The sequence below is a fragment of the Callithrix jacchus genome, chromosome 9 (assembly GCF_049354715.1).
Source record: "Callithrix jacchus isolate 240 chromosome 9, calJac240_pri, whole genome shotgun sequence".
NCBI lineage: Eukaryota > Metazoa > Chordata > Mammalia > Primates > Cebidae > Callithrix > Callithrix jacchus.
Window position 1 is genome coordinate 21,895,543 of NC_133510.1, and position 24,764 is coordinate 21,920,306.

General features: G+C 36.9%; 1 protein-coding gene across 4 annotated transcripts in view; it reads left to right on the forward strand.

Moving 5' to 3' along the window:
* The window catches only part of LOC100391974 (ovostatin), a 118,398-nt gene that overhangs the window by 34,111 nt on the left and 59,523 nt on the right, over window positions 1–24,764 (forward strand). For 3 of the 4 annotated variants that reach the window (XM_035255601.3, XM_017975926.4, XM_035255602.3), the window contains 7 exons: window positions 3,183–3,366; window positions 3,838–3,994; window positions 13,774–13,826; window positions 18,407–18,427; window positions 18,991–19,159; window positions 19,833–19,917; window positions 23,316–23,433. In XM_035255601.3, coding sequence (XP_035111492.2) covers window positions 3,183–3,366; window positions 3,838–3,994; window positions 13,774–13,826; window positions 18,407–18,427; window positions 18,991–19,159; window positions 19,833–19,917; window positions 23,316–23,433 — 787 coding nt within the window. Of the gene's footprint in view, window positions 1–2,070; window positions 2,275–3,182; window positions 3,367–3,837; window positions 3,995–13,773; window positions 13,827–18,406; window positions 18,428–18,990; window positions 19,160–19,832; window positions 19,918–23,315; window positions 23,434–24,764 lie in introns of those variants that run through there. The other variant, XM_078337949.1, reaches the window with a different exon arrangement.

Below are 24,764 nucleotides of genomic sequence, written 5' to 3' on the forward strand. Positions count from 1 at the left end.
TTCAGGCTGTCTCTGAGATTTCCACAGCCAACTAGGAAACAAATACTTGCAGTGTGACATGACATCCTGTAAAGCTACATGAGCTAAAAGGAGCAGCAACTAATTTCAGCTTGGGAATTATGAAAGCTTGAACAGAATCATAAAAGAACAAGGAGGATATGTGTACCTGGCAGGCAGGATATCATATAAAGAGAGGTTCTAGACAGAAGATTTAGCTCACAAATACACATGGAGAGATGAAAGGATGTGGCACATTGCTGGTGTTTTCAGGGAAGAAAGCAGAACATCTGTGGGCAAGCTGGGTTGGGGTAAAGGGAAATAAGAACCATAAGAAACTTTTGTACCTAAAGAGTTTGGGATTTATCCTATAGGTAATAGTGGACCATTAAAGGATTTTTAAAGAGGATGTGATATAATTAGCTTGAATTTTAGAGAAAGAAATAGTTGGTAAAATAGATTTCCTGCTGTTTTCAGTAAAAGGGCAATATCAGAGGCAAAGCCCAATGAGACCACTTTTTGATATATGATAAGGTCACAGCAATCATGGGATTGTCTTCTAAGAGCATCTTATTTGGTCAAAACTCTCAAACACAAAATACCTGGCAATAATTTCGGTAAAGGAAAAGAAGAAAATGAAATGCAAAAAAGGAAAATGTAATGCTTCAACAAACATTCCTACCAGGATATCTTTATATCATGATCCAATAGAGGCTTACCTACCTCAGATTCATCTTAACAAGTTTCACTTGTTCATGTCAAGATGCAAATGTTAAAGTCAACTCTTTGTCTCCCGGATGCCTTCTTACACTCCAAAGACGAATCGTTCCACTAATTCCCTGGGTTCTGCAACCTTGGTGTTAAAAGAGATGCAACCTTGGCAAAGTAATGTCGGGGGGCCCAGGAGGTAAGAAAAAATGACTAAATAATATTTTGTGGCATTCTTTCCATGCTTTGTTGCATGTGTTACAAGTTGAGGGTGGTCAGGTTCTTGGCATTTTGAAGAAAGAATTGGACAAAATGCACAAACAAAACAATGAAAGAATGAAGCAACAAAAGCAGAAATTTAATGAAAATGAAAGTAAACTCCACAGGGTGGAGCCCCAAGCATAGGGGCTCAAGAGTCCCATTACAGAATTTTCTGGGGGTTAAATACCCTCTAGAGGTTTCCATTGGTTACTTGGTGTACAACCTATGTAAATGAAGAGAATGTAGTAAAGTTACAAGGTCATTTACTCAGTGTACACTCTATGTAAATGGAGAGGATATTTCCTGTCATTGCTGAAGTGTTTCAATTTGATGTAGTTCTAGGAAGTCAGTGTGAATCAGCCTTATGTTCCCTGCCTCCAGATCCTATTCTCTTGCCTCACATGGAGTACCAGCTTGCCTTATATCTGTATTTCAAGGTAAAATCTAAGGATATTTTTAATATGGCCATTTATCTTGCTAAATCAATTAATAAACAAGTGCTATTGCTACTTTATTATGTACCTTGTTATATCTGTAAACAATTTGGAACAATAAAAGGTAATTCTTACTATAAATTTTGTTAGCTTTTATTTTATTGTCATATTAAAAATTCAAGGTCTGAAGTTAATTGTTTCTCATGGATTTCAAACCATAAGTATATATTTGACATACAAAAATATGTTGTATGGAAAATACATCAACAATTAGTAATAAAAATACATGGTAATATTTTAATCTTTTTTTTGCATTAGCGCTTCCTTAAGCCTTTATTGTTTTTAAATTGCTTCCATTGTAATAACTATATGAAACTATTGCCAACCAGAAATTGGTACTGAGTTCTCAAAATAGATTTAGCTCTCAACCAAGAAATAATAGTGAGATACAAATTAATTTACAATGATTGAATTTATTGAAATGAGGTTTAGTTTGTTCTTGAAATTTTCACACATAGGCATCATAAATTAGGTCTAGGAAGTGCTGATGCAAAACTATCTTGTAAACTAGATGACACACCTAATGACATGTAACTGGGAGGTGTTCAAAATTTAAAGAATGCATTTAGTTAAGTAACATGCCTTAAACTTTAAGAATGACTTAGGAAATACTGGCAAAATCTCCTGCATGGATATATAGTCTCATGCCGGCTTCCCTGACTACTGAGACTGTCTGGGCTCCTAGTACGTTGACCTGTACATGATCTTGTGGACACAGCTTCTTGACTTCTTCATCTGATTGGATCATGATGTGGAAGAGAATACTTCTGGGCATTTTTCTTTTTCATCTGACTTTTTGTCAGTCTCCAAACATGTAAGTGATTACACAGTTTATTATTTCACATGGAAGGCAAATAGAGCTTGATTCTAAAAATTCGGGTCGGGTGCAGTGGCTCATGCCTGTAATCCCAACACTTTGGGAGGCTGAGATGGGCAGATCACCTGAGGTCAGGAGTTAAAGACCAGCCTGGCCAACATGGTGAAAACCCATCTCTACTAAAAATACAATAGCCAGCATGGTGGCACGTGCCTGTAATCCCAGCTACTCCAGAAGCTGAGGCTGGAGAATCACTTGAACATGAGAGGCAGAGGTTGCAATGAGCTGAGATAGTGCCACTGCACACCAACCTGGGTGACAGAGGAAGACTCTGTCTCAAAAAAAAAAAAAAAGAAAAAAAAAATTCAAGTGTTACATTTTTATTGCAGTAATTTGATTTTAAATAGTATTACCATTTAACAATATAATTCAAAATATGCCCATGGGAATAGTAAATTTCAAATTTGAATGGCATCAGCTCTGCCTTGTAGATGTCCAGAATGCTGATTAAGAGCTACAACAGCGTTATATTTATATTGAGAAAGAGGTGTCTGACGGCTGCTGGGAAAGGAACTGGACAGACAGTAGGCAAATACAAAACAGAATGTGCTGTGTCTGTTTGGGGGCAAAAGCATTGTATCAGAACACTGACGATGTTAACCTTTATAGAACTAATCACAAATTACTTGCTGGTTTTTAATTGTGATTTCCTTTTTGAGTCTATAAAATTTAATTCCTAGGCCAGTATCTTTCTATTTTATACAGATTTAGCCATTTGATGTACTTCTAACATTTAAAAATAGCATATTTTTCTTAAACTAAAAAATTGTTCAGTTAACACAGTAATTGCTAAGTAACGAATCATTGGCACATTCAGTTGTAATAGTCTTGCTCTAATTTTGTAGGCAGTATGTTCTGCTGATTCCTTCTGTTCTACAAGAAGGCTCCTTGGATAAAGCTTGTGCCCAGCTTTTTAATCTCACTGAATCTGCTGTTCTTGTGGTCTCCCTCAACTATGGTGAAATCCAGACCAAAATATTTGAAGAGAATGTTACTGGAGAAAATTTCTTCAAATGCATCAGCTTTGAGGTAAATGCTTCTTTCTGCTTAATATAGAAAATAATATTACAGGTACGTGAATATCACTCACATAACTGATTTTCAGGGATAGAGATCAGGCTATATGACTGTACATGAAAAGTTATTTTAATTTTTTAAAAGAATAATATAGTCCTCAGTTTGAGATGATGTAAGTGCAGTCATAAATGGTAACAAGGGCAACAGCTGAAAAGTTTGATTTTAGGATAGAAAATTGTTGAAGGGAGTAAGATATATAAAAAGAATGACTCTTGTACAGAAAAGAGAAGTTTTAAGAAAGGCAAACTATTCATTTAAATGGTGAGATAAGGAAGTGACAAAGCAAGAGAAATAAAGAAGGTTGGTTATTGAAGAAATAGCTATGACAAATTATGAATTAAGACTTTTAGTGATACCAACACACAGTAATAGAGATTTCTTGACAAAAAAATCAATCTCATGGAGTATTTATTTGCTCCCTAGGTTCCTCAGGCCAGATCTGACCCACTGGCTTTTATTACATTTTCTGCTAAAGGAGCCACTCTCAATCTGGAAGAGAGGAGATCTGTGGCTATCAGATCCAGAGAGAATCTGGTCTTCATACAGACTGATAAACCTTTCTACAAGCCTGGACAGAAATGTGAGTGTACCTAAATCAGGTTATCTTCAACTAATATCACTTATATGATATTCGAATTTATGATACAGAATACAAGCTCAGAAATTTTATTGTATTAAAATTTATTAGAAAGCCTGCTTAAAAATACAAAATAAAAATATAGATGACATAGCCTAAATGCTAGAGATTTCATTTCCATGAGTCTGGGGTGGAGAGCCTCAGAAACTGTATTTTTAGAGAGCACCTTATTCTTATTTTCTAATAATATCCATATTATTCTAATAATAGTCTAATAATAGTCATGTTATTCTAATAACATTCTAATCACATATTTGGAAATTTTGAATTTTAGTTTATGCAAACTTACAAGGTTATAGTTGACATCGAAACAAAACAGCAACGAAGTATGTCATGAACATGTAATGAGATACCCTTAGTGACTAGAGAATTACCCAAGTAATAGAATAATCCGTATGACATTGAATTAAGCTGAAAAGCCTCCTCTCTTCTCTTGGGTGCAGAAGGAGATGATAAATACAGATTACAGCAGTCAAAGCAAGACATTTCTGATGAGATGAATGGTACATAACAAAGCACAAGGTAGAATTAATTTTAAAAATTGTGCCATAAAATGAGAAGTAGATAGACTTACTTGGAGTAAAGAAAATAAGTGAAAGGAAGGAAAACAAGCTGAAGTGAATAAAGAGTTCAAGGAAAGCCCTGAATACAGAACTAAAGAGGCATTTTCATGCAGTTAAGGAAAACCCATGGGGAGTCACTACAGAGGTGGGGATCATGCCTTGAGGAGGCAGTCATGGGTGAACTGGGAATCAGTGTAATCCGAGCCTGCTTAGGCACCAACACGCTGCGATCCCAGAACAAAGCAGACGGAGGTGAGGGATATGTGCTGGAGATGGAGGCATGCACTGCATGCATTGTGCTGTCCCAGCCCTCCACTCCTCTTCCCCGACCCTTTGCCTCCTTCCCTCATTTCACAAAAGAGGGCATTCAGATCAGTACTTAGGCACCAGGGAAAGACTGAAGAAAGAAAGGGCGTGGCTGTACAGTTTGGGGGGGCCAAACCCAAAGCGGCAGCACCGACAGTACGAATGCATGCTGGGGTGGGAGGTGCTTACGAGGGGCAAGACACAATGTGGTTGACACAAGAGGATGTCCAAGAAAGGCTTCTAGGATTCTTGCTATGGTGAGCTGTAGAAGGCAGAGGTGAGGAAGGGGACTACCATTTCAAACAGCACAGAAACATTAAAACTTAATTTAAAATGAATGCTGCCTGTAGTCCCAGCTACTTGGGAGGCCGAGGCAGGAGAATTGCTTGAACCCAGAAGGCTGAGGTTCCAGTGAGCCGAGATGGCACCACTGCACTCCAGCCTGGCGACAGAGCAAAACTCCATCTCAAAAAATAAAATAAATAAATAAAATGAATGCTTGTTTTTTATTTCTTATCCATCCACTTTCTAGTAAAGAGTCTAATGTACAGATTAAATATTATTACATAGCAAAGAAATTGAGCCAGGAGTCTTATACAATTGAGAGATATTCAGTTTTCAAAAAATTGATTATTATAATCTGAGATATAATGCTACAAATAATTCATAATCTACTCAGCATCATGCTTCTTTTTTTTGGAGAAAAAGTATGGTGTGTAATCAATTAACTATGACTGTACGATAAAATCAATTAACTGTGAAATCAATTAACTATGACTGTACATTAAAATCTCATTGCACATTTAGTTTGTTGTTGCTTCATATGTGACTGCCACCTGCATTTTTTTCTTTCTTTTTTTAAATTATACTTTAAATTCTGGGGTACATATGCAGAACATGCAGGTTTGTTACATACATATACACGTGCCATGGTGGTTTGCTGCACCCATCAACCTGTCATCTACATTAGGTATTTCTCCTAACGCTGTCACTCCCCTTGCCCACCACACCTGACAGGCCCCAGTGTGTAATGCTCCCCTCTCTGTGTCCTTGTATTCTCATTGTTCAACTCCCTCTTATGAGTGAGAACATGTGGTGTTTGTTCTTGTGTTACTTTGCTGAGAATGATGGTTTCCAGCTTCATACATGTTCCTGCAAAGGACATGAAGTCATCCTTTTTTGTGGCTGCATAGTATTCCATGGTGTACATGTGCCAGATTTTCTTTATCCAGTATATTCTTTGATGGGCATTTGGGTTGGTTCCAAGTCTTTGCTATTGTGAACAGTGCCACAATAAACATACGTGTGCATGTGTCTTTATAGCAGAATGATTTATAATCCTTTGGTTATATACCCAGGATTGGGACTGGTTGATCAAATGGTATTTTTATTTCTAGATCCTTGAAGAATCACCACACTGTCTTCCACAATGGTTGAAATAATTTATATTCCCACCAACAGTGTTAAAACATTCCTATTTCTCCACATCCTCTCCAGCATCTGTTGTTTCCTGACTTTTTAATAATTGCCATTCTAACTGGCATGAGATGGTATCTCAATGTGGGTTTGATTTGCATTTCTCTAATGACCAGTGATGATGAGCTTTTTCTCATATGTTTGGTGGCTGCATAAATGTCTTCTTTTGAGAAGTATCTGTTCATATTCTTCACCCACTTTTTGATGGGGTTGTTTTTTCTTGTAAATTTGTTTATATTCTTTGTAGATTCTGGATATTAGCCTTTTGTCCGATGGATAGATTGCAAAATGTTTCTCCTATTCTGTAGGTTGGTTGCTCACTCTGAAGATAGTTTCTTTTGCTGTGCAGAAGCTCTTTAGTTTAATTAGATCCCATTTGGCAATTTGGGTTTTTGTTGACATTGCTTTTGGTGGTTTAGTCATGAAGTCTTTGCCCACGCCTATGTCCTGAATGGTATTGCCTAAGTTTTTTTCTAGGGTTTTTATGGTTCCAGGTCTTACATTTAAGTCTTTAATGCATCTTGAGTTAATTTTTGTATAAGGTGTAAGGAAGGGATCCAGTTTCAGCTTTCTACACATGGCTAGCCAGTTTTCTCAACACCATTTATTAAAAAGTAAATCCTTTCTCCATTGCTTGTTTTTGTCAGGTTTGTCAAAGATCATATGGTTGTAAATGTGTGATATTATTACTGAGGCCTCTGTTCTGTTCCAGTGGTCTATATATCTGTTTTGGTACCAGTACCAGCACCATGCTGTTTCTGTTACTATAGCCTTGTAGTATAGTTTGAAGTCAGGTAGTGTGATGACTCCAGATTTGTTCTTTTTGCTTAGGATTGTCTTGCCTATACAGGGTCTTTTTTGGCTCCATGTGAAATTTAAAGTAATTTTTTTTTAATTCTGTGAAGAAAGTCAGTGGTAGCTTAATGGAGATGGCATTGAATCTATAAATTACTCTGGGCAGTATGGCCATTTTCACAAGATTGATTCTTTCTATGCATGAGCATGGAATTTTTTTCCATTTGTTTGTGTCCTCTCTTGAGCAGTGGTTTGTAGTTCTCCTTGAAGCGGTCCTTTACATCCCTCGTTAGTTGTACTCCTAGGTATTTTATTCTCTGTAGCAATTGTGAATGGGAGCTTGCACATGATTTGACTCTGTTCGTCTGTTATTAGCGTATAGGAATGCTTGTGATTTCTGCACGTTGATTTGGTATTCTGAGACTTTGCTGAAGTTGCTTATTAGCTTAAGGGGTTTTGGGGCTAAAACAATGGGGTTTTCTAACTATACAATCATGTCGTCTACAAACAGAGACAATTTGACTTCTTCTCTTCCTATCTGAATACCTTTTATTTCTTTCTCTTGCCTGATTGCCCTGGCCAGAACTTCCAAATACTATGTTGAATAGGAGTGGTGAGAGAGGGCATCCTTGTCTTGTCCATTCAGTATGATATTGGCTGCGGATTTGTCATAAATAGCTCTTATTATTTTGAAATATTTTCCATCAACACCTAGTTTATTGAGAGTTTTTAGCATGAAGAAATGTTGAATTTTGTCAAAGACCTTTCTGCATCTATTGAGATAATCATGTGGTTTTTGTCATGGGTTCTGTTTATGTGATGGATTACGTTTATTGATTTGTGTATGTTAAACCAGCCTTGCCTCCCAGGGATGAAGCTGACTTGATTGTTGTGAATAAGCTTTTTGATGTGCTGCTGGATTCAATTTGTCAGTATTTTATTGAGAATTTTTGCATCGATGTTCATCAGGGATATTGGCCTGAAATTTTCTTTTTTCATTGTGTCTCTGCCTGGTTTTGGTATCAGGATGATGTTGGTCTCATAAAATGAGTTAGGGAGGATTCCCTCTTTTTGTATTGTTTGTAATAGTTTCAGAAGGAATGGTACCAGCTCCACTTTGTGCCTCTGGTAGAATTCCGTTATGAATCCATCTGGCCCTGAACTTTTATTGGTTGGTAGACTATTAATTACTGCCTCAATTTCAGAACTCGTTATTGGTTTATTCAGGGATCTGACTTCTTCCTGGTTCAGTCTTGGGAGGGTGTATGTGTCCAGAAATTTATCCATTTCTTCTAGATTTTCTAGTTTATTTGCATAGAGGTGATTATAATATTCTCTGATGGTGGTTTGTATTTCTATGGGATCAGTGGTGATATCTCCTTTATCAATTTTTATTGCATTTATTTGATTCTTCTTTATTAGTGTGGCTGGGGTACGAACAACAAACTCTCCTGTTGCTAGCCCACTGTGTATCCAGGCAACACAGTTTTATGCTTGAATCCCAGGGCCCAGGTGGTATAGGCACTGTAGGAAACTTCCTGGTCTGAGGGTTGCGAAGATTGTCGGGAAAGCGCAGTATCTGAGCCAAAATGTACCGTTCCTACCAGTACAGTCTCTCAGTATTTCCCTGGGCTAGGGGAGTTGAATCGCACAACCCCTTCCACTTTCCTGCTGAGATGACACCCCACCCTGCTTCAGCTCGCCCTTTGTGGGCTGCACTCACTGTCCAACCAGTCTCAATGAGAAGAACTGGGTACCTCACTTGGAAATGCGGAAATCACACACCTCTGTGACAATCTCACTGGGATCTGGAGATTGGAATTGTTCCTATTCCTTTACCTGTATTTTGCCTGGAAGTCGCCACCTGCATTTTGATGTCTGTATATGCATCTCTCCTCCTCCCTTTGAGAAATTACAGGAGATAGAACATCAGTGCAGGCTAACGATTTTATAGAAAACTATTGATGGCTACAGTATTGCAAATGTAGGCATTTGGAACTCTAAAGAGAGGATGCAGAAATTGTCCAGGTATGTTTCTGAAACTTTTTGTTCTTCAGCTTCCTACATTTGCAATTAACACCTTCTTTGAGTTCCTGGCTTGACCAGAAGTATTTGCCTGACTGAAAAGTGGGTACTTGTTTGACTGGCTTTTATCATTGTTATCACCTCTGCCCAAACATGACCAAGATCAAAGATAAGGCACATCATGAAATTTAACTCTGAGATCTGAAATAAAGACAGGAGAGCCAATTAGTTTTTCTGCTACCTTGTGAGCCATGAGCACAAGGTAGCCCTTAAGAAATTTGGAGTAGGTTTTCCCCATATAACTTCAGATTGCAAAAGGTCTCTCCCCCAATATAATAGCCAACTACTTCTTGTATCTTGAAATTTTGTTTTAAGAGTTTCATTGCATTTCTTTAAAGCATTTACCCCTGCTAAAATGCAAGATTTAGAACAGTAAAACATGTTCTTTATTTAAACACTGAACTCAATACATTTTTAGTCTCTTTTTGAAAATACATACTTATGGATAAATCTATAACAGACACCAGGCACTTAATTAGAGAAAAAGAATCACCAAAAATCTAAAAGGTTTTTTTAAGCTCTCAAATAAAACTCTTAAACTTCGACTTCCAAGAATTACAGAGAAGATGTTATTTTAGTTTACCTACTAATCCAGAGAAAGCAATAGCATTCCCATTATCTAGAAAAGAATACTGTATATTGTTTATACTGACAACCACTGTCATTCTATTAAGAAAGTAGTTTTGTACTGTTTTGACAATTTTGTGCTATTTTGACAATTAGTGCACTAGAAATATTTGTGAATTATGTAAATTTAAATTATATGGATTTGAAAGTTTATGATGTGAAAGTATATTTTTATAATCTCACTCTTGTATGTAATTTTAGTTAATGAAAATATTTTCCCCAATGTTTTAACTGACAGAAAATTTACAGTTGCCATAGTTTTAAAGCAAACAAGCTGATTGCATTATCAGTTATTTATGCTATGGCTACATGAGGGCTATACTTTTATAGTAATACATGTAATCTTTTAACAACATAACTCCTAAATAAAATAGTTTTACACTGAGATTTTCAAGAATACATCTTGCATAATAAGGGTACCCTACCTATAAAAGGAATAGTAGTAAAAGCTATCTGTACATGACTTACTACTGTGCAACTATCACAGATATTTTCTGGGGATTGATATAATTCTCAAACACCTATTGTAGCTTGTGTAAATTTTTTTAAATAGGAAAACTATATTATCATTAAAGACATCCTATATAGAATACACATATAGGTGCAAACACACAAGACATGAACAGTATGTTTTTAGATTTGTGTGTGTAATTGATTTATAGTTCAACTTGTTTCTATCGCAGGAAATGTTTCTTAATTTTCTTTAATGAGCACAGGTTATCTTACATTAAACTACCATGAATTAAAATACTACCTAAACTATTTGACATTTTAGGAGACATTGATTCTTGATTCTGTAAAAATCTGCCCTTCAAATAAATAGTAGATTATATGATAGTAAAAGATCTGGTACAATCTTCATATTTTAATACGGTTTAAAAGTCTGTTTGATTTACAATTTACTGAACCCTTGCTTTGTGGATATTGAACCTGGATAATCTGATACACTGTAGCAATGTAGAAGTGAAGAGTAATACAAAATTTATTAACAGGAAACTGACCTAGAAAGTTCACATATTTATAATGCACTGTGTTAACAGCAATATAGTGGTATGAACAAAATATAATTAAAAAGTACAGTAACTAGATAGAGCAGAAAGTGACTAATTCAGGTATTAAAAAAAAGTATATCAAAGACGATATATAGGAATGCATTTAGAGTAAGAAGGGATAAGGTACTTGACTGATAAACAAAGTCTTCAGCAAAGCAGATTCTAGTTATGTCTGGGAGAATTAAAGAAGGGCTATCCAAACTTTCAGTGCCAGGTTAGAAGGAAAAGCAGCCTCTCTGTGTGGGAAAGAAAGGGCTATTATAGAAATAACCATGCCAGAAGTTAAGACAGTGCTCATGGTGAAATAACTGCAGGTAAGGCCCACCGTATGGCTTCAGGTTAGGTGTCTTGATGGGAATGGCTGAAGAGGCGGCTATGGTAGAAGGCCAACTCAGGACTTAACCAAAAGTAATGTGTGACTTGTAACGATAACTACCCATTAAGTTATCAAACAAAAGGAATGATAACTACACATTAAGTTATGAAGACACTGACGTTTATGCAATAGGAGGTTTTCATCAGCAAAAATTCAAGATATAAGATTTAGTCTTCAGAAAGTAGCTCTGATAATCATAGAGAGATTAGCTAGGTTATGGCAACACCAATGACAGAGAGCCAGTTAGTGACAGTTGTGAGTCCAAACAAAAGATGATTACATCTTGAACAAAGAAAGGGACAGTTTTGGTGTTAAACAGAAGTCAATTTTTAAATGATGGTGCTAAAAAAGTAGGTGAAAAGATTAGACTTAGAGGGGAAAAGTGTTTTAAGATAATTAAGCAGAGACCTTAATGAAGTGAGAATGTCTACCATGCATGGGTAAATCATTCTGGGCAAGAGAAACAGCAGGCAATATCTTTAAGGTATGTTTTGATGTAAAGTGTAATATAAGGAGGGAATGAGAATGGGGGAATGACAAGAATGAGGGAATAAGAATGAGTCCAAAATTCCTAGCCTGAACACCTGGAAAGACAAAATTGCCATTTACTATAAGGAAGTGTAGGGCAAGAGGAAATAAATCAAGATTACATGTTTGGGCACACTAAGGATGAGACATCTTTTAAGTTCTCAAGCAGATATGTCAAGTAAAAAGCAGTATTTATGAAACTTTAGGTAAGAAAAAGGGGTAGGGCTAGGTACAGTTGCTCATGCCTGTAGTTCTAGCATTTTGCAAAGTCGAGGTAGGCAGACTACTTGAGCCCAGAAGTTCAAGAACAGCGGGGGCAACATGACAAAGCCCCAACTCTACTAGAAGTATAAAAAACTTAACCAGGTGTGGTGGGGCAGGTTGTCCCAGTTACTTGGAAGGCTTAGGTGGGAGGGTCACCTGAGCTTGGAAAGTTAAGGCTGCAGTGAGCTGAGCTTCTGCCGCTGCACTCCAACCTGAGCAACGAGAGTGAGACCCTGTCTCAAAAGAAAGAAAGAGAAAGGAAGGAAGGAAAGAAGGAAGGAAGGAAGGAAGAAAGAAAGAAAAAGAAAGGGTTGAAGATACGAATCTGAAGAACCATCAACGTAGAGATCACATTTAAAACCATGGGATATAATGGGATCAGCATTTCCCAATCTCATAAATCCTGTGATAGTCAAACAGCAAGTCTTTTTTAAAAAAAATTTTAGCATCTGACACCCATACTCGCATATACATATGAATAGAATTATGAAATAGGTTAAAAATAAAGACTTTTAAAATTAATGTGTGAATAAGTGAAAGTAGGAGAGAGTCAATAATCTGGAAGAATAAGATTAACAAAGTCGAATTTTAAAGGAACCTGAAAACACAAAGAGACAGAAAGTATGTATAGACAGATCACAACAGAGTCTTGTCATTAGTAATTTACATTTTTTCCAAAGTACAGAAGCTCGGTATGATGACCAATACCAATTTTCACATGAATCCTCATTTCCCTTAAAGCATGTCAAAATTTCCCATTGACATCTAAGCAGCAGAAAGGATGACCGTTAGCTAGGTGACATTCTATGACAACAAGAAAGTCATTAGATGACATCAGCAGGAATAATTTTTCTGAAACTAATGGCATCTAAAATAGTAGTTTCTCTCTTTTGAATTAAAACGCAAGAAAAAAATGTTTTATCGGAGTTGTGAATCAGGAAGTTACTTATTTCCCTCTTCAAGCCATGTGGAAGATGAGAGGTCTTCACTGTAGAGACCTAAAGGGAGAGAGAGGCAACTTCAGGGCAAAAAAAGGTTGGAGTATTTTGCAAGATAAATGGGGCATAGAGAAACATCTTCAAAAGAGAATGAATTTTACTGACAGCACAATAACATGAGTTTGAGAAGGTCCATCAGGCTGCGATCCAACTTGGGGATAGGACACAGATGGCTAAGAATCTAAGAGTGAGAGTATACAGCTGATTGCAAGTGCTTCCACTGCAGGTTAAGGGAATAAGAAGATAGGTTGTTGAGGGATACACAGAAAAGGCACACATTGAATAAGTATGTGTGCAGTATCTGTGAGGAATTGTTCTAACAATTAAGTGACCTGCTTCCTCTGTCTTTCTTTAATGAAGTCATTAGGCTGCCTGAGCACATGTTGTGATAATGAGTAAGAGGAGAAAGAGAAAGCAGGGATAGAAGTACAAAAGAAAGACAGGAAGTTCTTTTGGCAGCATAACTTAATAAGCTCAACCTGGTAATCTTGGAATCCAATATGTCTTACCTAAAATGTGCATGTAACTCCTCATCACAGATGGTAGTAACCTCGTGCTTTTTGATTCACCTAAGTTAATCAATGTAGGAAGAAAGCTGTGATGACACAAAAGTTAATTACTTTCTTTACATCATCTTTCTTTCTTTGTTCAGTGATGTTTCAAGTTGTGTCTCTGGATGATCATTTGAAGCCAGTTGATGAAATGGTAAGTTACAGCTAGAAATATGTAGATATTTGCGCATGGTTTTGCTTCTGAAAGCTAATCCATGAAAACGAGGCAGGCCAGTCTAAGTTATTAGTTCTACATTCTTATTAGCCTATGTGTTCTTCCCTAACCATCAAACTTTTTCCTTTTTTCTTCTTTTTCACTCTCTCTTTCTTTGGTCAACACAATTAAACGTATTTCCTAATCACAAGTAAAAGTCTGTAATTTACTGAATCCTTACTGCTTATAAAGCACTGTGCTAAGTAAGCCAAGAGTCAAAGATAGGGAAGATACTCTTTCAGGCCCCAGAATGATTACATTAGAACAGAGGTTGTTGGAGAAGAACACAAATGAAGCAACATGCATGACTATATTCCTGACATCTGGAAGAATAGGATACAACAGATAGTCGGCTCTTAATATTATACCATTATTAAATTATGTATTGAGTGAATGAGCAATGTTATATGGAGTGAATATTTTATTTATGTATGTATTTTAGAGATGGAGTCTTGCTCTGTTGCCCAGACTGGAGTGCTGTGGTGTGATTATAACTCACCAGCCTTAACGTCCATGTTCAAATGATCCTCCTGCCTCAGCCCCGGGAGTAGTTTGGACTACCAGCAGCACCATTATGCCCAGCTAATGTGTGTGTGTGTGTGTGTGTGTGTGTGTGTGTGTGTGTGTGTGTGTATGGAGACGGGGTTTTGCTGTGTTGCCCAGGCTATTCTCAAATTCCTGACCTCAAGCAATACTCCTGCCTTGGCCTCCCAAAGAGCTGACTTTAAAGGCATGAGCCAGTGAGCTGAGCCACAATAATATAATGACTGAAAGAGTGAATTATGTAACGAGTGAATTAAAGCATTGTGGCTGCTTCATATTTGGAGCTAACGGGAGAGGTATTATCTTAGGTCAACTTCTCCAGAATCAGATTCTGAGAGAGGGAAAAATGGACAACTGAATTATTAAGAAAGTGCTGCCAGGAGAAACCAGTAAAGAGTTGAGAGAAGCAGGAGAAGGGAGGGAAAGAAGCCAAGCATGGGTACAATCGATTTTGGACAAAGTCTTCAGCCTGACTGGCAGGACGCTCTGGAGCATAAGTTACACTTCAGAGTTTGTTCCACTTTAGGAACTAATGCTGGGCTTTTGTACTCCAGCATCAGGTAGTTATTGGCTCTGGGTACCCCCTAACATAGAAGTAAACCCCTGGGAACTTGACAGAAGGTCCCAAAAGAGGCCTCTCAGAAAATTCAGAGGTGAAAGCTGTTAGAAGTAAAACACAATGGAGCCAGCAGTGGTTGCAAAGAACCAGAAAAAGGGATCTAAAGGGGAGAGCATCGGCCATGCCTGATACAGATGTCACAGGGTAGGTGAAATCAAGGCACTCCTTAGAGAACAGATAGGATCAAATGTATAAAGTAGGGCTAAAAGATACTGTAGGCAGAGAAAAAATGTTAGTGAAGGCATGTGGGTAGAGAATCAGGATTTAGGGAATAGTCATAGCCCAGCTTTGCTGAAACTTAAAACAAACATAGAAGGTTATGGTGGAAACCATTTGAAAAGGAAGCTTCGTGCCATGTTGTGAAGGCAGTTGAGTTACAATTGGCCATAGAGGAGCAGTTTGTGTGTAGAGTAAAGAAATAACCTGACTGGGGATGTGTTTCAGGACCCCTTCCAGTTTTTCCAGATACTACTCTTTATTTACACCGGCCTAGTCAAGGGGGAAGTGTTGCTACCCATTAGGGAAAGTGACGCTGCCTCACTTTCCCTAATGGGAAATTCAGAGAAGTTATTTCACAGATACTGATGTAGAGTTAAGGAACTAAATACATAGCAGGAACATGGTGATGATAGTCTGAGACATAAGCAGGAGACTACAGTCCTGCTAGAGACAATCTGAGGACAAAGTTGATTAATAATGAGAATGTCAAAAGACAATGAATCATGACCTGGGAAAGACTGAGGTCTTTACAACAGGATACTTAACAAATTTCATTTCATGTAGTTTAGAAACATGTTAGAACTAGGCATTCTTTTGTGGTCTCTCAGGTCAATCTGTCAGCTAAGTGCAGTTACGAAGAAGCTTTGTAAGCTTACAGAGCTGTGCAAATGGTTTCTCCATTACTGCCTTTTCCTCCTCCAAATTGTACTTCATCTTAACATATTTAAGACAGCATCACTTTTAATGCACCTCCTTTCCCCATCTTCTATAGTTATGATACATTCACTAGATTCTTGCTTAGTTTTAATTCCCAGAGCAGGAATCTAATTTTTAGTGCTCCAAAGACCTTGTCTTAATCTAAATTGAAATCGCTTCCATATGATAGCATGTGCTTCCTGTTCTCCTTGGTTCATGGAGAATTTCTACTGCAATCCTTTGACAGTCATCCTTGATTGGAAGCACCATGGGGAAGTAAAGGGCTTCTTGAAAATAAAAGCAGTTGCAACATTATATAGCTCCCTTATTAGTTCTCACCCCCGCATCACTACTTAATATTGTCAATTAGGCTAAATTTGATTATCCAACTCCCTGCTTTAGTAATAACTACATTTGCATAAGAACAACAGGATTACTGGGCTCTTCCTTCAAATATGGGTCATAGATAAGAAGATCATTTGTACCAAATGTTTAAGGCAAGGAGTTTCCATGGCACAGCAAACTGCGTGTGCTTATGTATAGAGACAGAAATTGATGTAGCATTTCCAAAAATGATGGCAGCTAAGAGATTATGTGGTTTTATCTTTCCAAGCCAGTGTTTCTAAATGCTGGACATTATCCAGTTTGGTATTCCATTTAAATAAATAGATTCAATGCATGACCGGCCTATGAGGTTTGGGCATTCATAATAAATTTGACTACATAATCACAATACAGTAATGATGCAACTTGGCTCATTATGAAATGAGCCAAGATATAAAGCATATACCTAGTTTCTTCTGCCCATCAGTCTTGTCTTTCATTTTCTGCAATTTCTTTACTGATGGTGCCTTTCTTTCCCTTTAGGTCAGTATTTTGTAGAATATTGAAACTTTTTTTTTTCCAGACAGTTTTACTTGCATCAAGAAGTTTCAAATCTTCCTTTAAACTTATCTTAAGACCTGGAACTACTTGTCCTCTAAAAAGAGGCCCTGTCTGTGGACAGAGAGACATAGTATGAACCAGAAGGGGACATGAAGGAGTTGTATTATTGGTTCTTGGCTGGTTCATACACAATTTAATGCAGACAGTCATTAGTGATGAGAGCAGAATCAGCCTCATTTTAATAATTTTTTGGGGGAAAAATCAAGCAGCTTAGAACAATGAACATATGGTTTTAGTAGGTTCTTGTTCACTAGTTTTTTTAAATAGACCAAGCTCAGAAAAAATAAAAACAACAAGACAAATTAAGTAATAAAATATTTGTTGGACACAGTTGAAGCCATCTGCATTGGAAGTATAACAAATAGAAAACAAAAAGGGACAGTACTCTAACTTCATTTCTCATTATTAGAGTCTTATTCAAATGGCCAATGTTTAATGTCTTTGCATGGCACCTTTAGGTAATATGTTCTTTTATTTCCTTCTTGTGAGGAAATGTTATGAGAAGCTCTACTTCTCTTAATGCTTGAGTTAATGATGCAGCAGTAGCTTTCTTCAACACTATCTCAATAATTCACTGAGATTCAATTCCATGAATTTAGAACAAGTGGGGCCCTTAATTCAACTGTTATGTTTCTCAGTTCTAAGAATTCTGGACAAAGTTTATGAATCATGTTCCTATCTCCAGACACATTATGTTTTATTCATGAATAAATGCTGCAATTACTGGGAAGGAGCACTTAGTCACTTGGGGAATGGGCAAAGGACCCTACATACTCATTTTTAAACTTCTCATCAGCCTATTCACATGAGGGCTTTTGGCCTAAGAGTCTTTAATTTTGACTTGTTAGTTTTAGGGTCCTGAGAGGATGCACTAAGAAATGAGTCAAACTCTTGACTCTATAGGTTTAGAGCGGGGAAGAGTGGTAAACACTGGAGAGAACTGAGAGGATATAGAGAGTCGGAAGAAGAAAGGAGAGAAGACTCAGTAAGGGGAACTTGGGCAAATGCCGACATTTATTTATTTGTCTGATAAGGAAATGATGGAGTATAGGAATGGTCAAAAATCTAAGACAATAAAATAGTGCTAGATATAGAAATCAAAATTGGAGTATTTAAAAAAGAGGCAACCAGCAGTGTAGAACATCGCAGTGGCCAGAGTGAAGACTGACCATGAATTTGTTGATAAAGAAGTTATTATTCATCTAAGAGAGCATTTTTATTATGTTCAGAGACCTAAGGCCAGGGTTGCGTACTGACACTGCAGACTGTGTGTTATGAAAGAGAAAAGTAAATGAAAATTCTCGAAAACAAGGCAAATAAGTTTCAATATAATCAATAGATATTCAAACTTTCAGTCAGAAACCAGTGTTTGTTTGGGTTGTCCTAAATGTGTTTATATTTCTTAGCTTAATAATAGATTTGCATTAACCTCTTCACTCATCTAGAAAAATAAAACCCTTGAGTTCATATATTAACATTATTTTTATTTTTATTTCAGTACCCAGTGATCACCCTTAAGGTAAGCTAGTTGAAGAATTGTTTTCTAATTTTTTGAACATCTCTCCAAACCTCAAAATCAAAAGGCAGCTCATAGGGAAGATTGCCTATTTAAATTGTCACAGAATTATTTATTTTACGTAGACAGCCTCAAGAGGACAGAAGTGGGTTTCTGTTCCCCCACCCCGCCAACATGTGACTCATATTTGCATCCACCCACTAATATAGACAATAGGCAAGTATGATTTTATTTCATTTAGTGCTTAGTTATTGAATGTATATAAATGTATACTTAATGATTTATGCACTGGGGATAAAATATGGCTTGCCCTTAAGAAAGCAGAGATTGACAGAAAAAATAAATGTAAAAAAATCACAGCTAGCTCTAAAATATGCTAAGTGCTGTAATATGCAGCTGTGTGACCCCGGAGATGAGAGTAACCAATTCTCCTTGGAGAATGTGAGAACACACTTATGTTTTGAATCCTGAGTAAGTTTAGAATTCTAAGTAGGAAACACCCTGCTGAAACTTTGTAATGAATAAAAACATCCAACATGAAACAGAATACATTTTCTTATTCTTAGGATCCAGAAGGCAATCGAATACAACAGTGGATGAATGAAGAGTCTGTGGGAGGTATTCTACAACTCTCCTTCCAGTTAATCTCAGAGCCCATCCTTGGATGGTATCAAATCACTGTGGAGATGCTTAATGAGAAGAAAACATATCACTTATTCTCTGTGGAAGAATATGGTAAATAATAGCAATGAAAATGTTACCTATTGTTAAAAATTACAAAATCATTCCAATTTTGCAAGGGTGGGATTATTAAATAATGTCTTCTTAAGTGAGTATCTCTTCCTTTCCTCTTTCCCTGTTCTCCGTTACTATTTTAGGCTTCTCCATCTACTCTGATTTTTATCCCCTAGTTCAGCCCATGATCTTTTTGCAATTCTCCGTTCACCTAGGCTCTCTATTTTATCTTCCTTTTGGGATCTATTTTACCTGATGGTTTCTGGGATGTAAAGTACTTCTTACGAAAAGAATGGAATTAACATTAGTCATTAGTCATATGTTAGCCATTAGTCCCTTTGTATTTTCTCATAAAATCTTCACGAAATTTCAATTGTAGAGTCATTATTCCCGTTTTACAGATGAAGATATTGAGAGACACTTTCTCAAGTTCAACACCTGAGAAGTGATGAATTTGAAATTCAAAATATGCATTTTTCTATCCGATTCCAAAATCCAGTTCTTACGTATTTCAGTGTCCTCCTCACACTGTTTGTTAATGGCAAACATAAGCAAAGACTGATGGTTTATAAAGGAGAAACAGTTATTTTGTATGAATGTGTTTATGGTAATAATATGTAATGTATACATTGTCATATATAATATAATATATGACTTTTCTTTTTGCTGGCAGTGTTACCCAAATTTCAAATGACTGTGGAAGCACCGGAAAGTATCTTGGTTGTGGACTCTGAATTCAAAGTTAATGTCTGTGCCTTGTAAGTTGAAATTGTACACAATAGAATAATATATTCATAGAAAGCTATTAGAATGGGATAGATAACTAAAAAGAGGTAAAACATAAATATATAGAAGGTAAGGAAAAAGGAAGGTGGGAAATTATTTTGCTGATTTTATAAATTCTTTCATGCATCAATAATTATTTTAATAAAACACCTGGTTTGAGGTAACAGTTTAAGACAACTGACTGCTGTCTTTCTTACATACTATTTTAGACCAGCCAATGCAATAGCCACTGACCACATGTGAGTATTTAAGTTTTAGTTAAAGTTAAATATTCAGTTGCACTAGCCACATTTCAAGTTGTCACATGTGACTAGTGGCCACTGAATTGAAGAGCATTGACACAAAACATGGACTATTCCATCTGCCAGATAGTTCCATTGGACAATGTCCTGTGTTTACAATGACTTCTCTCAATTCAATCTTTATATTTTACATGATTATAGAAGAAAACTGAAGCTCAAGGCATATCATGGAGAAAACTGCTCTAAGAGTTAGAAGTGGCTCTAGAGTAATGCTGGTGCATAGTGTGGAAGATACTAAGGGCAGACAGGGACTTAGGTCATATAGTGAGAAATAATCTGTGGCAGGAGCAGCAGCCAGGCAGGTCATGTTGCTTTCCCCTCTTGTCACTAAGTTAAGCAGCATAGACAAGAGCTTATGTACACTAAGTTAAGCAGCATAGACAAGAGTTTATGTAACCAGCAATTACAGCCAGGGTGCAAACATAAACTTTGTTTCCTCAAACCTGATGTGAGGATTCATTCTGTCCCTGACTCATGTGTACTACTTTTCTTTTTAATTTTGCCTAGTTAAAAATAAAAAGTGACCTGGTGTAGGGAACCAGCCCCCACACCCCACCCATGGGTACCCTGAGTTTGCTGGTGACAAAGTAATGAGAAAAAGATAGATTAAGAATGAAAGTGGGACGAGAGGACCATCACTTTGTACTGGAGGCAGTGAAGCCCCCCAGCTTAGGTTACCCACAGTATTTATTGGTTACAATCACCTTAAGCAGTCAGCAGATGGTGGGGTGAAGGTGAGGTAATAGTGGGGAGGGGGTGGTGTGACGGTGGAACATTCTTCGGTGAACAGGAACTGATGCATCATTCTAAAGATTGCTAGCAGTGGCGGCTTTGTTGGAAACTTTGAAAAGCAGAAGCATGTGGTTATCTGTAGATTGCATTCTAGGTGCAGCTGAGGGGAGTGAATCTCACAGGGAGCCTACAAGTCTGGTTACTTTGTAATGCTACAAAAGGGGTTTTAAGTCCTTGAGCGTGTTATGTACTGTAACAGAGTCAAAGTCACTCTGCACCTGGAACATGAAGGCTAAGGGAAGTTTGCCTACCCAGAGGTCTGACACAGTTAGCCACAGTTTATTGTTCCCAGTACTTGTAGCCATTTTATATAGACAGTCTGTAAGCCCTACCTCCATTGCTGTTTCCCCCAAAAACCTGGTAAATTCTAGTTATTAGAAGATCTTCATTACAGTAATCTAAAATTCCATGCCAAACTTCAAGGTGAAAGCTCTGCCTGTCCTCCAGCCTCAGTCTGCTTTAGGCTGGAAGTCCATAACTAACTCTTTGATGATGTCACTACCTAGTGCTTCACCTCTGGAGATGGAGTGGGAGAGTGCAGAAAAGGCAGAGAGTAAAAAGTCTCATTGTAGTTGGGTCATAGAGGCAGGGAACTTTCAGCATTGCTGGAAAATCCCCTGAGCAACAGAAATTCCCAAAGCCCAAATGTCTAGGTACTTCCCTATCACAGTGGCTGTGTGTTGGCTCCTTTGTCATTTTTATTGGAGAAGTATTGCATAAGCAAAATAAAGCTCTAGCACAAGCCAGCTGGGAATCCCAAAACACTAAATGGTTGGGAATCCCAAAACACAAAAATATGAATCACTAAATGGTTGAAGACTCTAATGTCTCGAAATCAAGGTATTAAACAAACAAAAAAAAAAGCAATACATATCTTAGAAAATAGTTGAACATCAATCAGAACAAAAATTTAGAAATAAGTAAAATTTATATACTCAGATATGAGTCAAGTATAACTTTTAAAATAATTAAAGACCTTGTAATTAAGCATATTATTTATTTAAAAATATATGTATAGAAGGGCTGATTAGAAGAATGGATAATGCTGAAGAGAGAGTTAGTAATTTGGAAGATGAAATTGAGGAATTATCATAAAATGTAGCCCAGAGAAACCTACTGTTATTTCTTACAAGCAATTTTGTTCTTTGCTCTTTTTACCTATTTAAATTTTTTAACAGTAAAAAAATTTATTTACTTCCATGTAATTAAAAACAAATATAATTGGAGCCCACCACAGCCACTGTCACCAGACTGCCTCTCTAGATTTCTCCTCTCTGGGAAGGGCATCTCTGAAAGAAAGATAGTCCCCCGGTCAGGGGCTCATAGATAAAACTCCCATCTTCCTGGAACAGAACACCTGGGTAGCTGTGGGCACAGCTTCAGCAGACTTAAATGTTCCCACCTGATGGCTCTGAAGACAGCAGCAGATCCCCCAGCACAGTACTTGAGCAAACACCACATGTTCTTACTCATAAGTCAGCACAGGGAGGGGAGCATCACACACCAGGGCCTGTAGGGGGTAAGGGATAAGGGGAGGGATAGAATTAAGAGAAATACCCAATGTAGATGATGGGTTGATGGATGCAGCAAACCACCATGGCATATGTATACCTATGTAACAAACCTGCACATTCTGCACATGTATCCCAGAACTTTAAAGTGTGTATGTGTATGTGTGTGTGTGTGGGTGTGTGTGTGTGTGTGTGTATAGAGAGAGAGAGAGAGACAGAGAGAGAGAGAGAGTTTTACTTCTTCCTTTCAAAAAGAAAAGATCTGAAAATCTGGTGGCTTAAAATGACATTTATAAATAAATAAATAAATTTACATTTTAAAAGTAAAAACCATAATAATATGCCCATTATGCCAGTTTAAAAACACAAAAAGCTAAAAGAAGCAAAATGTTATTTTGTTTTTGTGTGTGTGTTTCAATACTCTATTGCCATCAGTATGCAAAAATATTATTTTTAATGAAATAATGACTAATGTATTTTTTCCTTGACTATTAATTTTTTGGTAATACATTGTATTTCAGTGACTCAGATATATGACTTCTACATGTTGTCTATTTCAACCTTTTTAATTAAAATACATCTTTGCCTAAAGCATTCAACTCAATTTTAGTCAGTATCATTGTTTTAGATTTCCTCCAGAAAATAAAATTTAAAGTATGTTGTTACTTTGCTGGTTTCAGCTACTAAAAAAAAGTTTCAAAACCCTATACAGATTAAAAATGACATTGACCTTTGTAATTTATCATTATTACATCCTTCTACTAGATATACCTATGGTGAACCTGTGGACGGGAAGGTCCAACTTAGTGTGTGCAGAGAATCTACTGCTTATCATTCCTGTGCTCATCTTCTCAGTTCACTCTGTAAAAATTTTACCACTCAGGTAAGGGGTATATCTGCAAAATTATAAATAAGTTTGCATTGACGTTTTATCCTCACCTTCCATTTACCTTCCTTTCTTCTTATTTCTCTCTTTACACTTAAAAATACATACTTTCATTCTGAATTTCTTTTCCTATTTGTAAATTTTATAGTCTTCTTTTTTCATGATAACTTTTATTTTCTATTGATTGACAAAAAGCAAATTATAGTATCAGAAACTAAGTAGTAAATTTTGATTCTTAATTAAAAATAGATTTGGTTTCATACCAAAATCTACGCCGTATCTATTTACTAGGAACATATGTTCTGTTCTTTATTTTATACTTTGTGGATTTAGTCAGGGAGATATGATGATGTTTGTGTGTACTCAAGTATATTAAATGCATAATTATGTTTCTCTTAATCTATTCTCACTGGAAATAAGTATATATAGGAGCTCCAGATGGGAACTCTATCAGTCAGAGTTTCTAATCACTAAAGAGAAGCATCAACTTTTCCAAACTTACAAAGGAGGAATTTCCTAAAAGATCTACTTGGAAGGTTGGAGAACCAACATTCAGAAAATGGACACAAACAGGCTGGTCTAGGACATAGCAAGGCTTTCAGCTATAATCATGCCAGAGTCTGACTGGCTAATATACAACTGTCAGCTGCAATCCCCTTTCTACAAACAGTGCCATACGACTTATCCACATATAGAGGCACACGCGTATACAGTCATATATTCCTGTTCTGCTTAGAGAATACTTTAGTTTGGAAATAATTAAGAACCTTCTCATTCTCTAAAAAAATTTTTGGGCAATAAACACTAACAGTAGTAACAATTGTAATAATTGCTAACATTTAATGGATGCTTATTTTATGTCAGTCACTGAGCAAAGTAGTTTATGTGCATTTGATTCTCAAAACACATAGTACACTGTGAGAGGGTACTATTATCACACCCTTACTGATAAGTGAATTAAAGCAGACAGAGGTTAAATACATTGCATATCAATAAATATATATATTTTTAGACAGAGTCTTGGTGTGTCACCCATGCTGGAGTGCGGTGGTATGATCTCGGCTCACTGCAACCTCTGCCTCTCTGATTCAAATAGTTCTCATGCCTCCACCTCCCAAGAAGCTGAGACTACAGGCGTTAATGCCCAGCTAATTTTTGTATTTTTTAGTACAGACAGGGCTTCACCATGTTGGCTAGGCTGGTCTTGAACTCCTAACCTCATGTGATCTGTTCGCCTCAGCCTCCCAAAGTGCTGGGATTACAGGCATGAGCCAGTGCCCCCAACCAAGATCATATAAATATTTAAATAACTAGTGGGGTTGTATCTT